Below are 12,204 nucleotides of genomic sequence, written 5' to 3'. Positions count from 1 at the left end.
GGGTGACTGGCAGCCTCCTCCACAAATTCCTCTTGGCTGGGGAAAAAAAATCGTCTTCCTCTTGAAGGGGAAAGCGTTTCAGTAGGCGAGAAGGGAAGCGGGAACCGGTTTTCTAATCGCGCTGTCGCTCCTTGGAATGCTCAGAGTGAGGGTTGACTCGCTGGTATCTTGTGCATGTAAACATCCACCCCTCGGGACAAAGGCGCCCTCTTCCTCGAAACGGCAGCCGGGGTGAGTCAGCGCATGCATGCCAGCAGCCTGTCGCTTTATCCTCGCTGGTAGCTGGCGGTGATAGAAAGGCAGAAGTTGCGAGACGTCGCAGCAGTCGCACCAGCGCTGTCGACTTACGAGGCGGCTCCGATTCGTCCAGGCTCCCTGCAGCCCACTTTCGCCAGCCATCACCTCCGGCGTGTGTGCAAGGCTCAACGCTTGCCAAGGAAACCTACGGCCATCTAACGCGGTGAGTTATTCATTGGTCGCAGTCCAAACGCGTTGAAACGAATTATGTGTACTATCGGCTGCGGGACCTACTTATAGTTGCCTTAGTCGCAGGGTATTTTTGCAAGATGAATCGGCATGGACGCGCTCTCAACCTTCCATTGTTGCACGGGATTGTCTTGCATGACTGCGCCTGAATAATATTTTCCCCGTATATATCCGCATTGCGTAGCTTCTCGTAGCCAAACTGAAAGACAATGGAAGTGTTACTGCAGCGGAAGTAGTGAAGGCGTGTCGAGTGCAATAGAGTCACTAAATTTAAGACTTAGAGTACCGGCACTCTTTTCTCCTATTGTTCTGTGCCGCCGCCACGATCATTGGTCAGTTTGCATCACGTGATACTTGTTTACACTGCGACGGTTCATGGGGGCTGCCATTTTGTGGCTTATGCGTTTTCAGTCGGGCAACTGTGGTAGTCCTAGTGCTGCCGGTGACCGACTTAAGCCGTTTCACATGCAAGCGAACCGCTCGCGAACTCCGCCGCCGCGGCGCATACACCCTCTCTCAAGCGGCGGAGGAAGCCCCAGCGGCTGGAGCGGCGAGGTTCGGGCAAGTTGGAAATTTTCGCGGCGGCGACGCGGCAGCACCGCATCTCAACCAATGACCGCCCGGCAAGGGTGGCTAGACTGGCCCGGCGTTGCCACGCGAGTTTGTACGCCGCACGTACGAACTTTTGTTTAGGAAAGAAATTGTATAAAGCGCTGTTTAATGCTTAAAACGCAATAATTATATTTATTTAAATAAACTATGAAAAGAAATGACAAAACGGTGCTTCTATACATAGCTTGCACCGATGTCACATCCGGTGACCATGGGATGCCAGTCGGCCATGCTGCCGAACCACCGCCAGACCGCCTCTAGGCCTACCTCCGCCTCTGTTAGCTCGCTTCGTGTTGGTTCTCGTCCATCCGTAGCTTCAGTATGGTTTTGTGTTTCACCCTTGGCAGCTCCAACCGTAGCGACAGCTCCAGGCGAAAGAAGAATCTCATTAACACGAACATCTTCCGCATTCGTAAGATAATCGTATAGGCATGCAAGTGTTAGCGCTCCAAGACTCTCGACACAAACCGGTGCGAGCTGTGGCTGGCTCGCATTAAGCGCGACGATTTGGACCCCGAGAAACACCAATTTATTTGTGTGCTGAGCGCAATTTGTGCCAGGTAAGGGGCCTGTGCCGTGAACTAAATGTTTGCGAAAACGTGGGAATCAAGGACTACATACTGAAGTGAATGTTCCGGTTTTGATTGACGCCATATCCGATTTGTTTGACAACACAAACACAGACTATGTCTGTGTCGCTACATCTTGGCTACGGCCCTAAGCACGTCGGTTCAGATCGCTACCACCGCAGCGGACAACGACGGTGCAGAGAAAGCGGCGTGCCGAGGCCGAGCTTTTCGTCTCGTAGGCGTAACGCAGACGGGCTTCTCACTCACCTGCTAAAGAAATCGTTGTGCGCCTCCAACGATTTCAAGGCTTTCATTTCTTCCGAGGTCACAAAGCTGGAAGAGTACACGATATCCCCGTGGGTCACTTCAGGGAATAAATCAACGCCATCATCGTGTCGACTCCGGGACTCAGTGCGTACGGACCGACCCATATCGTCGCAAATTTTCAGTTTGTCTTCGTAGCGTACGAGCGCCAATAGAATAATATCAGAGTAGTAGCCTGCAATGAATGGCTCATTCCTCTGTGAAGTAGGCGTCGCACCCGAAATGATAAGAAAGTAATCGAAAGCATCCCAGAAGCGGTGAGGCTGCTGAGCGGATGGGGCGGGGACGGACGAATGGTTCGGCAGCATGGCCGCCATAGCTTTACGGGGGCGGAAGGGACGTCACGTGCAAGCTATGTATACTACGCTTTTTTTGTGTTTGCAGGCCACCAAAACCGGTTGCAGGCGCATATCTTTTGCCCGCAACATTGGTTTTCGCAGCGGTGGGAAACGCGTAGCGGCGATGCATGTGAAACGAAAGCTCGCGAACCGCTTCGCAGCTCCGCGCCGCTGTTCGCTCTGTTCGCCAATTCGCTTGCATGTGAACCGCCCTTCAGTGACCAGGGATTCCGCGCCTCGCAGCATTTCAGCTGCACAAGAGCATGCCGTTTTGCTGCGTTGTTGGCTGTTTCAACTCGCAGGATGATGGAAAACGCTTCATGCGCTTTCCGCTTTCCATGCCGTACGGCTACGATCCTCGCCGCAGCGCAGGGTGGCTAACAGCGTTGTTTACAAAATGGCCGGGCCAAAGTTAGCGGCGAGGTCGCCGAAGCGGCAATCTGGCAACAATGATAAACAACAAAATGGCCGCCCCTGCTTACCGCCGTGCTGCAGTGACGGTACTCTAAGTCTTTATTTAGTGACTCTAGAGTGCAAGCTGGAATGTGTTTTGCGAGGCAATTAAATGCACTCCTTTTCGTCAGTTTCGCGAAAAACTTCACTGCCCACCTGTCGAGGCTCTTGATGCTGAAAGTAAGTAGACTTCGTCTGTTGTTTTTTTTTACGTCGCCTTAAACATGATAGTTTACTACGGTACGAAATCATAAGGATGCTCCCTTCGCCTGTCGCTGTTCTTGGCCACGTTTTCTCGTGTTATCCCGCAGTCACACAGGCACATTTAGTGTCACTTTCAACGAGTGACATTCGCCTAATGTGTCATTCGCGCAGTGTCACACGATGAGTTTCAGTGATACTCGATGCCGAAGGCATTTGATCCGTAGTGGGTATAACGAACACGCTCCACTTGGTCCGGCAAGGCGAATGTAAACAAGCAAGCGTATAGCTGCTAGAAAAAGTTTTTTCCTTAATACAAGTTAAGCGCAGCTTGCGATTTATGTCATACAAAGTAGCAGTAACTGTTCGTACACAACCATGTAAACAAAAGTGCTGCAGTGCAGTCGTCCTCATCATTTCATACCTGGGGAAATTCCGCGCTTGTGCCGAAAGTGCTCAGTGCCGTACTTTAGTCCGCGAGTCCTCATTTAGCGCGTACACGAAGTATATGATAAACAAGCAGCAGAAAAAAAGCGAGAAACACGTTTGAAAATCAGCCTCCACAGAATCGAAGCTGTTGACGGGCGTTGCTGTGGGTGGGGCGAAATGATGGCGACAGCGTTGGTCAGTGCGGGCTGTGTTCACGATTCGAGGGCATCCCAAAATATCCAATGTCTTCGCACGCCCGCTCTCTCCTTACTCTTTCACGTACCGTGTTTGCCGCTACGTAAGGCTAGCGCGTGCTCGCTCGCGCTGACGCCGGCATCTCGGCAAAGTTCTGGTGCCCACAACGGAGCCAAATTTATACTGCGCTGCTCTGATACCCCCCAGCTTTGAAACTTTCGCTAACCACGAACGGTTGCCGGCATACATACGGGCACCGAAAGCACCATTAATTCAAGAAAAGGAATGACATTTCGTGAAATTGTCACTAAACTTGCGCGTGTAAGACACGTATTAGTTACTCGCGGTGTCGGTCAAAAGGCGCCACATGAAGTGATGGTATTTTTATTTTTTTAACGTCGATCATCTTTTCAGATTTAGCAATGTTGTTTTCTAATTCTCTCATTCCTATGAATGAATTGTGCTAACTGAAGTTACTTCGTAGGTAACAAACACCTCTTCTTAAGGCGGTGCTTTCACCAGTACCGATCAATGGATTCATCGTGAGTTCCAGAGACCAGTTCAAAAGGAATTATTGAAATCTGAGCATGGAAAAGGAAGTTATTGCACGTTGAAAACTGAAAATAAAAAGATCAAATGATAACGCGTTTCATTCATCGTGTACTCAGATTGGGTGCTAACAATTAGAACCGTGCCTAGCGCACATACGGCCGAAGCTTGCGTGCAATCGTTTGGTGGAGGCAGCTCGCATCCGCTCATTTTGACAGCGCTCCCCCCCCCCCCCCCCCCCCCGTACCTGCTGTACATAGGGTAGGGAAGACTAGCCACAAAGGTAGCTCCCAGGTGTTTGTTAGTAGGACTGGAAGGTTGTACCCCCCCCCCCCCCCCCCTCAACAACCCGTCCAACACCCTCAAATTCTCTAGAGGGTGTTGACCCGTCCGGCTTTACTGATTGCATTTTTAGGTGAGGTAGCCAGGGTAGCACCACCCCAGGCAAGATGCGTCGACTGGCTTTTTTTCTCGCTGCCTTCTTGGTGTGGTTAGAACAGCGCTCGCCCCCACGAAAGTTCGAAGCGGAATAATAATAATAATTGGTTTTTGGTGGAAAGGAAATTGCGCAGTATCTGTCTCATATATCGTTGGACACCTGAACCGCGCCGTAAGGGAAGGGATAGAGGGAGTGAAAGAAGAGAGGAACAAATAGGTCCGTAGTGGAGGGCTCCGGAATAATTTCGACCACCTGGGGATCTTTAACGTGCACTGACATCGCACAGCACACGGGCGCCTTGAGATCCCCAGGTGGTCGAAATTATTGCGGAATGGAAAGTGTCGCTCCTAGACATATTAGTTTTCGTTCGATTTCATTGCTTCTGTACGATTTTTGTAGCATGTGAAAAGCTCGCAGTACTCGGTGACATATTATTTTGGATCCATTTCGTGATTATAATGGAACAACATTAATACTGGACGCCCGACCAATCGGAAAGGCAGCGCCCAATCTCAGTGTCACCTCATTTCCGCTGCCGAAAATGGCCGCTGCGTTGCGACATCATCTTCTCGAAACGAGCATTTCTGGAGGAGAGTAAAATATTAAATATTACGATTTCGGCAACCTCGTTGGGTGTTCACGCTTCACAATGTCCCTTATTCTGCATACCAAGAATGAAGACCTCACACTTTGTCTAAGTCGCCGAATCCCTTCAACTAATCTCCAAGGTAATTGTTTGTCTGTAGCGTTTTGAATCTTGTTTACTGCCGCTCAATGGTAAACAAAGCTTTCGCGTCGTTCCCACGGCCCGCAACTAAATACTCCATGCATATCTGGGGTTTGGTGGTTTATTTAAACAAAATACAATCGATCAGATGTGCACAAAAAAGTTAGTAGAGTAGTAGGTCACGAAGGAAAACTGTCTGGGGGACCTCCGGACAGAAATACATTAGTATAAGTACACAAGTATGGCAGAGGAGCTAAAAAAAATATGGGCAAAATTGACTCCTGTCAGTTCAATTTTCGGAAATGAGTAAGTTATACAATGCATGACGTAACGCATAGTCACGAAACGAGCACACGGATTTTTTTTTATTTGTAGCGTTGATGAATTGGAGATTATTATTGCAATTATTTTATCCGCTAAAGAATATTGATAAGGAAGCAGAAAAAAAAAAAACAGATAGCGCCGGTGTTAACTGAACCTACGACTTCCAAATAGCGCGTCCCGTTTTCTCGCATATCGGCGCACACCTGATCCGCACTGTAAGGGCAGGGATAAAGGAGGAACTAAGAGAAGAAAGAGGTGCCGTAGTGGAGGGCTCCGGAATAATTTCGGCATGAATGAGTTTTTGCAACCATGTCGTCGGATGACAAGCATGTCTCGGAAAGATAAATTAGCGAGAAAAAAAAAACATGGTAAGCGAACGTTATGAAGTTTAAGTTATCCAAGTTTAACTGAGGACAAAAGACTTTATTCGAGGTGGAGGTCAGGCCGAGGTACTTGAGGTCAATTGCCCCCCCCGTGCTCACAGATGACGAATGGCAGTTTACCAATATCTCTGAAAAGTACACAATAGTTGCACCTTGCCGGTGTTCACCGATGTGGCTGGAGTCTAAGGAAATGTGTTCAAATTAAATTAAGGACAGCGCAGTGGGTATGCAAACGGAAATGATAGCTGCAAAGTTAACAGACAGGAACCGAGTAGAGTGGGCGATAGAAGAAACGCGAGTGAGTGACTATAGTCGGCATATTGCGGAGATAATATATGCACTTCGGTTGTCCAGAGTAACATGATTCCAAGAGAACGCTAGAGTAGCAGGGTGTGGCAGAAAGTTAGGCGGTAGATGAGATTGGGCAGTTTTCTGGGGACACGATGGACGCAGCTGGCAGAGGACGGGTTAGTCGGAGATGTATGGGAGATCTCTTCGGCCTGCAATGGCCGCGGTCAGGCTACTGCTGGGGCATGACGGAGAATTCACAAAGGTGAGGTTAAGAATGAAGACGCAGATGTAGTGAACCGCATACTTCGAAGAGAGCAATGAAACAACGTTTAATTCTTCTAGCGTGTACGATGAGAGTCGCATGAGCACATCACATGGCGATCGTGGCCGCCGACACCACCACGCGGTCGATTCATACGCAGTGGATAAAAAGCACTCCTCGAATTCGGCGGTTGCTTGACGAATACAGGGACCATGACTGAGCGAATCAGTCTTCTCCCATGTCGAGGTCGCTAGCCCGTGCTTGCCTCGCAACGCTCCTGAGTAATGTAATAGTGCGACTACAAGTGTCACATGATCGAAAGTTGTTTTCCCTCAAAAAATTGCCGACAATGGCCCATATAAAACATTTTCCGAACCAAACTGATACACATCCGTATTAGACTCCACATTAGACTTGCCCAATTAATGCAATAGAATTGGTCGAGATCCTCGAGGTCCGCTATATATATATATATTAGCAGTATCCAAGCATGACACCATCAGACGCAACATCGCAGGAATATCCCGATTTCACCTGTTATTCTAAAACTCCCGCCGTCCGCGCTAATTAATTACTTCGTTCAGAAGCACGTTTGCGACGACGTTTGTTGCACACCATGAGCACACAGCGCCTGCTGGATCAGCTGCTACTTTTCATAAACCACTTTAACTGACATAAAATTCAGGAAATCAATAAATTACGATACCAGCTACCATTGAACGTAACCCTGTCAAATTTAAAGAGCTGTTGTTGTGTCACTTCCTACTTTATAACTACGTATATATCTGCCTTTACATTCCAGGTGTGTACTTCAGCTACTTATTTGTACTTTTCTTTACCTTTTTTTGTTTGGAATTTTTAAAACGTTTTATTCGAATTTGTGCTGTGCAGCAGCATCATTCACCTCGTTTTTTGTACTTTTACGCAGAAGCTCCTCATCCTCCTCCTTATTTTATTCACTCTACGAGGTCTTCAAAGATTGAATATATAAAGGTAATAATTATTAACGGTATATTCCGCTATAAAACCCTGTTATACTGGGATCGGAGCATAAATTCTGGGATGTGCGAAGCGCGCAATTTTTCCTTCGTAAAGAAATAAATTTCCAGCAGACTACAAGTTTTCCGGAGTTCATTTAAGCAGACAGAAAATATCCAGACATTTTGGCATACAGTGTCAGCACTCCTTTTGCTGGTGCTTCTGTTTCATTTGTACTCTGTTTCGATAATCATTTCTCCGCAAAAAAAAAGAAAAAAAACAACATGCGACACTCTTGTAGAACATGTTACCTCAAAAAGTCTGATTCGAACACGTTCTGCTTTCTCTTGCAGGTTACGATGGCTCCAAAAGACAGCGCTCTGTATCAGCATGCGGCCTACTTGAGAGATCTGAGCCCGCGTGTCTTTTCGTCCGCCGACATGGCGTACGCCAGACTGCAGGAGTTGGAGGAGATACTGTGGAGCCGCGGGGCCAACCTGAAGGCGCGGTGCGTTCCAGGCCACCCGCTTGGCTGCGAGTTGCAGAATCAGCTGGAACAGTGGAACCCAATCTTGGGCCAGATACACGCGCAGCTCGGGATACGAGACTGCTCTGGTGAACTCTTCGTCGCTGTCGTCCCCTCCGGCGAGGGCGGTGCTTTTGGTCCCAATTGCGGCGAAGAACGCGCGATTATTCTATTCCACTGGCTGCTTGTGAATCACAGCTGCGTGACCGCGATCCGAGTGGAAGAATGGGGGTGTTTATTTTTCCGCTTGAGCGAGGGCCTTCTCGTTGACGGTGTGGCCAAGTGCACTCGCCTAAGAAGCCTAGAGTTGTGCGCAGAACGCTTTCCAGGGCAGTACGAACAGCTTTTAAATGCAGTGCTCTTGGTGCCCGACCTCGAGGAGATCATCTGTCCCGCAATCCACGTCGTCCGAGATGGGCGAAATATCAATCTCCTGGCAAAGCTGATCGCGAAAAATGCTAAGTTACATAGGTTCGTGGTCGAGCGATTTATACCGAGAGGGTGGGATCCACCAGGTATGTCTTGCATCTCGGAAGCGCTGAAGACCAACGCAGCCATTAGCGACCTGTGCCTCGATGTGACCGTGTTGAAGGAGGAAGAATATCATCCTTTCTGCGAAGGTCTAAAAGAGCTCAGGTCGCTGAAATCGCTTCACCTTGTCGCTACGCGCGAAACGAGCACCTTGAACCTGGCTGCGATTGCAGAAGTGGTGGAAGCCTCGAAGACGCTGACTGCCTTACAGCTGACTGATTTTTACATCGAAACCAGTGACGTTTGGGCCCTGACGAGGTCCTTATCCATTGCCGGGACTGTGGAAGAGCTGGCGATAGTTTCCTGCTCTGGCTGGTCCGCAAATGAGACGGGTGTGATTCTGACAGAACCCGGATACGAAGACGAATACCCTGGATTTTGCATTCCGTACCATCTTTGTTTCCACATGGTGCGTACCTTAACGTCACTGCGGAAACTCAGGTTGCCTTTCCCTTTCTTCTTGAAGTACAAAGGGAGGCTTTTTGAGGCTCTGAACACAAACCGTTCTATCGAAGAGGTGCGCTTCGATGTAGGCAGACAGCCGTTCCGCGTCGTTCGCGACACCGGCAACGGATGGATAATCGAAATAGTTGGTGTCTGCCACCCGCTGTATGAAAGGGTGTCAGAGGGAGCGAGGGTTCGTAGCTTCGACATGCCTGCCGGTGAAACAGCAGTCGGTGCTGAAACGCTCCTGCATTTTACGCAGATATGCACGTTGAATGAGCTGACAACTCTAAGCGTGGGCGACATATGCATGTCGCCCACCATTCAAGCCGAGCACGCCGAGGTCCTAGCACAGTTCCTGAGGGAGACCAAGACGTTGAACGAGGTCGAAATGAACTTCTATGCAAGACGTGCGCAGTCACACGTGTTGCTAGACGCACTCAGGCACAACACCAGCATCACGGTACTCGTCGTTGAGTGCTGGTGTCTGTGCGAGCGAACCACAGGTCTTCTCGTCGATATAGTCTGCTCGAGCAAGAAGATTCGTGCTTTCACGTACAACTGGGCAAGCGGTGAAGGCCCTCAGAAGTTCTTCTTCATGCTCGCCAAGGCTATCCAGACCAACTGCACCATCCTGTCGGTGAAGCCCTGTCGGTCGCATGCTGCAGCCAGACACCTGGACCGCATTGAAGAAGTGCTAGCACGCAACAAGGCGCTGCCGTTCCGCGCCGCATGGTTTGTTACTGGCCGCACTGTCGACAAAAGGGGCGCAGAGGCTCTCGAATTACTCGGCCCGGACCCCGTGGTCGTCTCCAAAGTTCGAGAGATGCTGTCAATGGGTGAGATTGAAGCCGAGGAGGCGACCAGAAGAAAGCTCTCCGACCTGGACGACATGAACGCCTTCATGAGAGCCGCCGGTGTTGTCCGGGAGAGCGTCGTCTGCGACGGTCGGCCCAGCCTCGATGCGCTGCCGTTCTTCTGCTGGCTGCACTTGCGCCGATATCTGCGCGTGGCTGACATTGTGGACCAGCCTGGAATGCGCTAGGAAGCTGGTTCTTTAATGACGCCAGCACTGACTATTATTCGAACTCTGAAATTTGCGAGAATATGGGATTCGTTGTTAACTTTTTCTTCCCAGTATCTCCCATTTATCAGCGGATTCAAGAAACGCAGTGCAATTTGTCTTTTCATTGAGCCTTTATTGGTCTTATGTGCAACTTTTGTGTAACCTTAGCGTGACAGATGCTTCTCTCGTTTTTGATGTTTTTTACCTGCTCCGCGTTAGTGCTAGTCACTGATTGTTTATTGTGTTTAATTTATTGTGCTTAACATCATTTAACATTTATTGCTTAACTTTTATTCTGCTTAACGTCCAGATTCCCATTGTCTTCTGGCAATAAATATGTACTCCACCTTATGATTACGCATTTTTCACTAATTAAAGCGTTTTTCCTTATTCACTTTGGACACACAGAAACAGCAGCGTGCGCGGTGGCACGTGCATGTTTGGGCAGCACTACCTCAAAAAGGAAGGTCAATATTTTGGCTGAAGATCTTAACCTTTACACCAGCTGAGCGCCGGATCGAGATCCGCCGTTGCTGCAGGTGCCTCTTGTTTATCTCAACTACTCGTATTTCGAGGCTTTTTTCTCGTTGGTTGTTTTTCGTTTCATATCGACTAGTAGCATAGAGTTTCTTACTATTAACTAGAGGGAAAGCTGGCGCCCCGCCTATGGGAGTTTGCATGGAGCTTCCTCGAGACCACCTGTACCACCATGGGCGCTCTAAGCATCATGGGGCGGAGAGCTACCGACTGCAGAACTACAAATTTTGGCCAAAAACAAACGTTGTTCGATAATCAAGAATGTCCTATCATTCAATATCCTGTCTATAAATTGCAACAAACGAGCAGAAAAGCACGCAAATGCAAAGTTTGCCCAAAATCAGCGATGGCTTGCTCTCCTATTGGCCAAGCATTGCAGACAACAAAACCTAATATTTCGTGCTTAGCAGGTGCATTTTAAAGAAATATGCTTTGAAATTATGTTTTGAAAAAAATATTATCCCTTCAACATCTTAAAAGGCTTTTCCACAGCATTTCGGAAAACAAAAACCTTTTATTCGCGTCGTGTGCTGTTGCGTTCTCGCTACTATGGCTTTTGCGTACTACTTTTATGCCGAAGTCGTCTGCGCGCGGAGCGCGCCGTGGATACTGAATGGGACATCTCTGTTAAGTCACTCTGTGTTCCTGAAAAAAAAAACCTACTGTCCTGCACCAAGTAGCTCATCGGCCCATGATGCTTTGCGCGCCCATGGAGGTACAGGTGCAGTGCCGCCAGCTTTCCCTCTAGTTAACAGTAAGAAACTCTACGACTAGTAGACTGCCTCGATTCTACGAAACGGCGAGTTTTAAGACAAGAGCATTACTAGTGTTTGATCTTCTTAACGAATACATATCACTGAAAATTTCCCTCCCACTGAAATGATTTCACGAAATAATTGCAACAATTATCGCTGGAATAGGATTCGGCGAAAGCTACGTTAATCCTCATTTGAAACGAATAAGGAATGGACATCACCTTGTTCGCAAACAATGTGATGTCAGTGCAGCCCGAATAGAAACAGGCTAAGTTGGCAAAAGCGGCCTTTCGGGTCGGTCTTGGCGTCACGGAGTAGTTCGACGACGTGTATTTTCTGCTAGAAATTCTGCATTAGCAGTAATTTTGATGAATTACTCTGCACCTTAGTACACGGACCCGTCAGCGATTGGAAACCGGAAAAATGAACTCTACGGCGCACTTCGGAATGAGTTATAGGATAACTTTACTCTGTTTAGCTACCGTTTACCGGACTCTGCTGGCCACATCTGCGCATGCGCCGCCGCTTACCGCGCCGCTAGCACTTTACGGGATGTCTTTTAGCGTTGCGGAGAGTTAGGGACCGCCAGGAGGCCGGCGGAGTGAGCGGACGCACCTCACCTCGGCTCCGCGGATTTTCACTCTGGACGGCGGATCTTCGACGTGAAATGGACTGATACCATACCCATAACCGGTCAGAGAAGGTGGTAGGCACCCGTTCCCACCATTTTCTCTGCAGTTCCGACCATTTTTTCCCGAAAAAGACACACTCGCTCCGAGCCAGGC

At 48.8% G+C, this 12,204-nt stretch overlaps 1 protein-coding gene across 1 annotated transcript; it reads left to right on the top strand.

Moving 5' to 3' along the window:
* Nucleotides 1-332: 332 nt before the first annotated feature.
* On the top strand, nt 333-10,466 carry LOC144107961 (uncharacterized). The gene is made up of 2 exons (XM_077641210.1): nt 333-460; nt 7,914-10,466. The coding sequence occupies exon 2, from the start codon at nt 7,920-7,922 to the stop codon at nt 10,104-10,106; it is 2,187 nt and encodes a 728-aa protein (XP_077497336.1). The 5' UTR covers nt 333-460; nt 7,914-7,919; the 3' UTR covers nt 10,107-10,466.
* The last annotated feature ends 1,738 nt before the right edge of the window (nt 10,467-12,204 follow it).

This window comes from Amblyomma americanum, chromosome 10 (assembly GCF_052857255.1).
Source record: "Amblyomma americanum isolate KBUSLIRL-KWMA chromosome 10, ASM5285725v1, whole genome shotgun sequence".
NCBI lineage: Eukaryota > Metazoa > Arthropoda > Arachnida > Ixodida > Ixodidae > Amblyomma > Amblyomma americanum.
The sequence above is the reverse complement of the archived record's forward strand: the minus strand, read 5'-3'. Positions and strand labels throughout refer to the sequence as shown.

Excerpts from the sequence above, each read along its gene's own strand:
- LOC144107961 (XM_077641210.1), top strand. The coding sequence starts at position 7,920 with ATGGCTCCAAAAGACAGCGCTCTGTATCAGCATGCGGCCTACTTGAGA.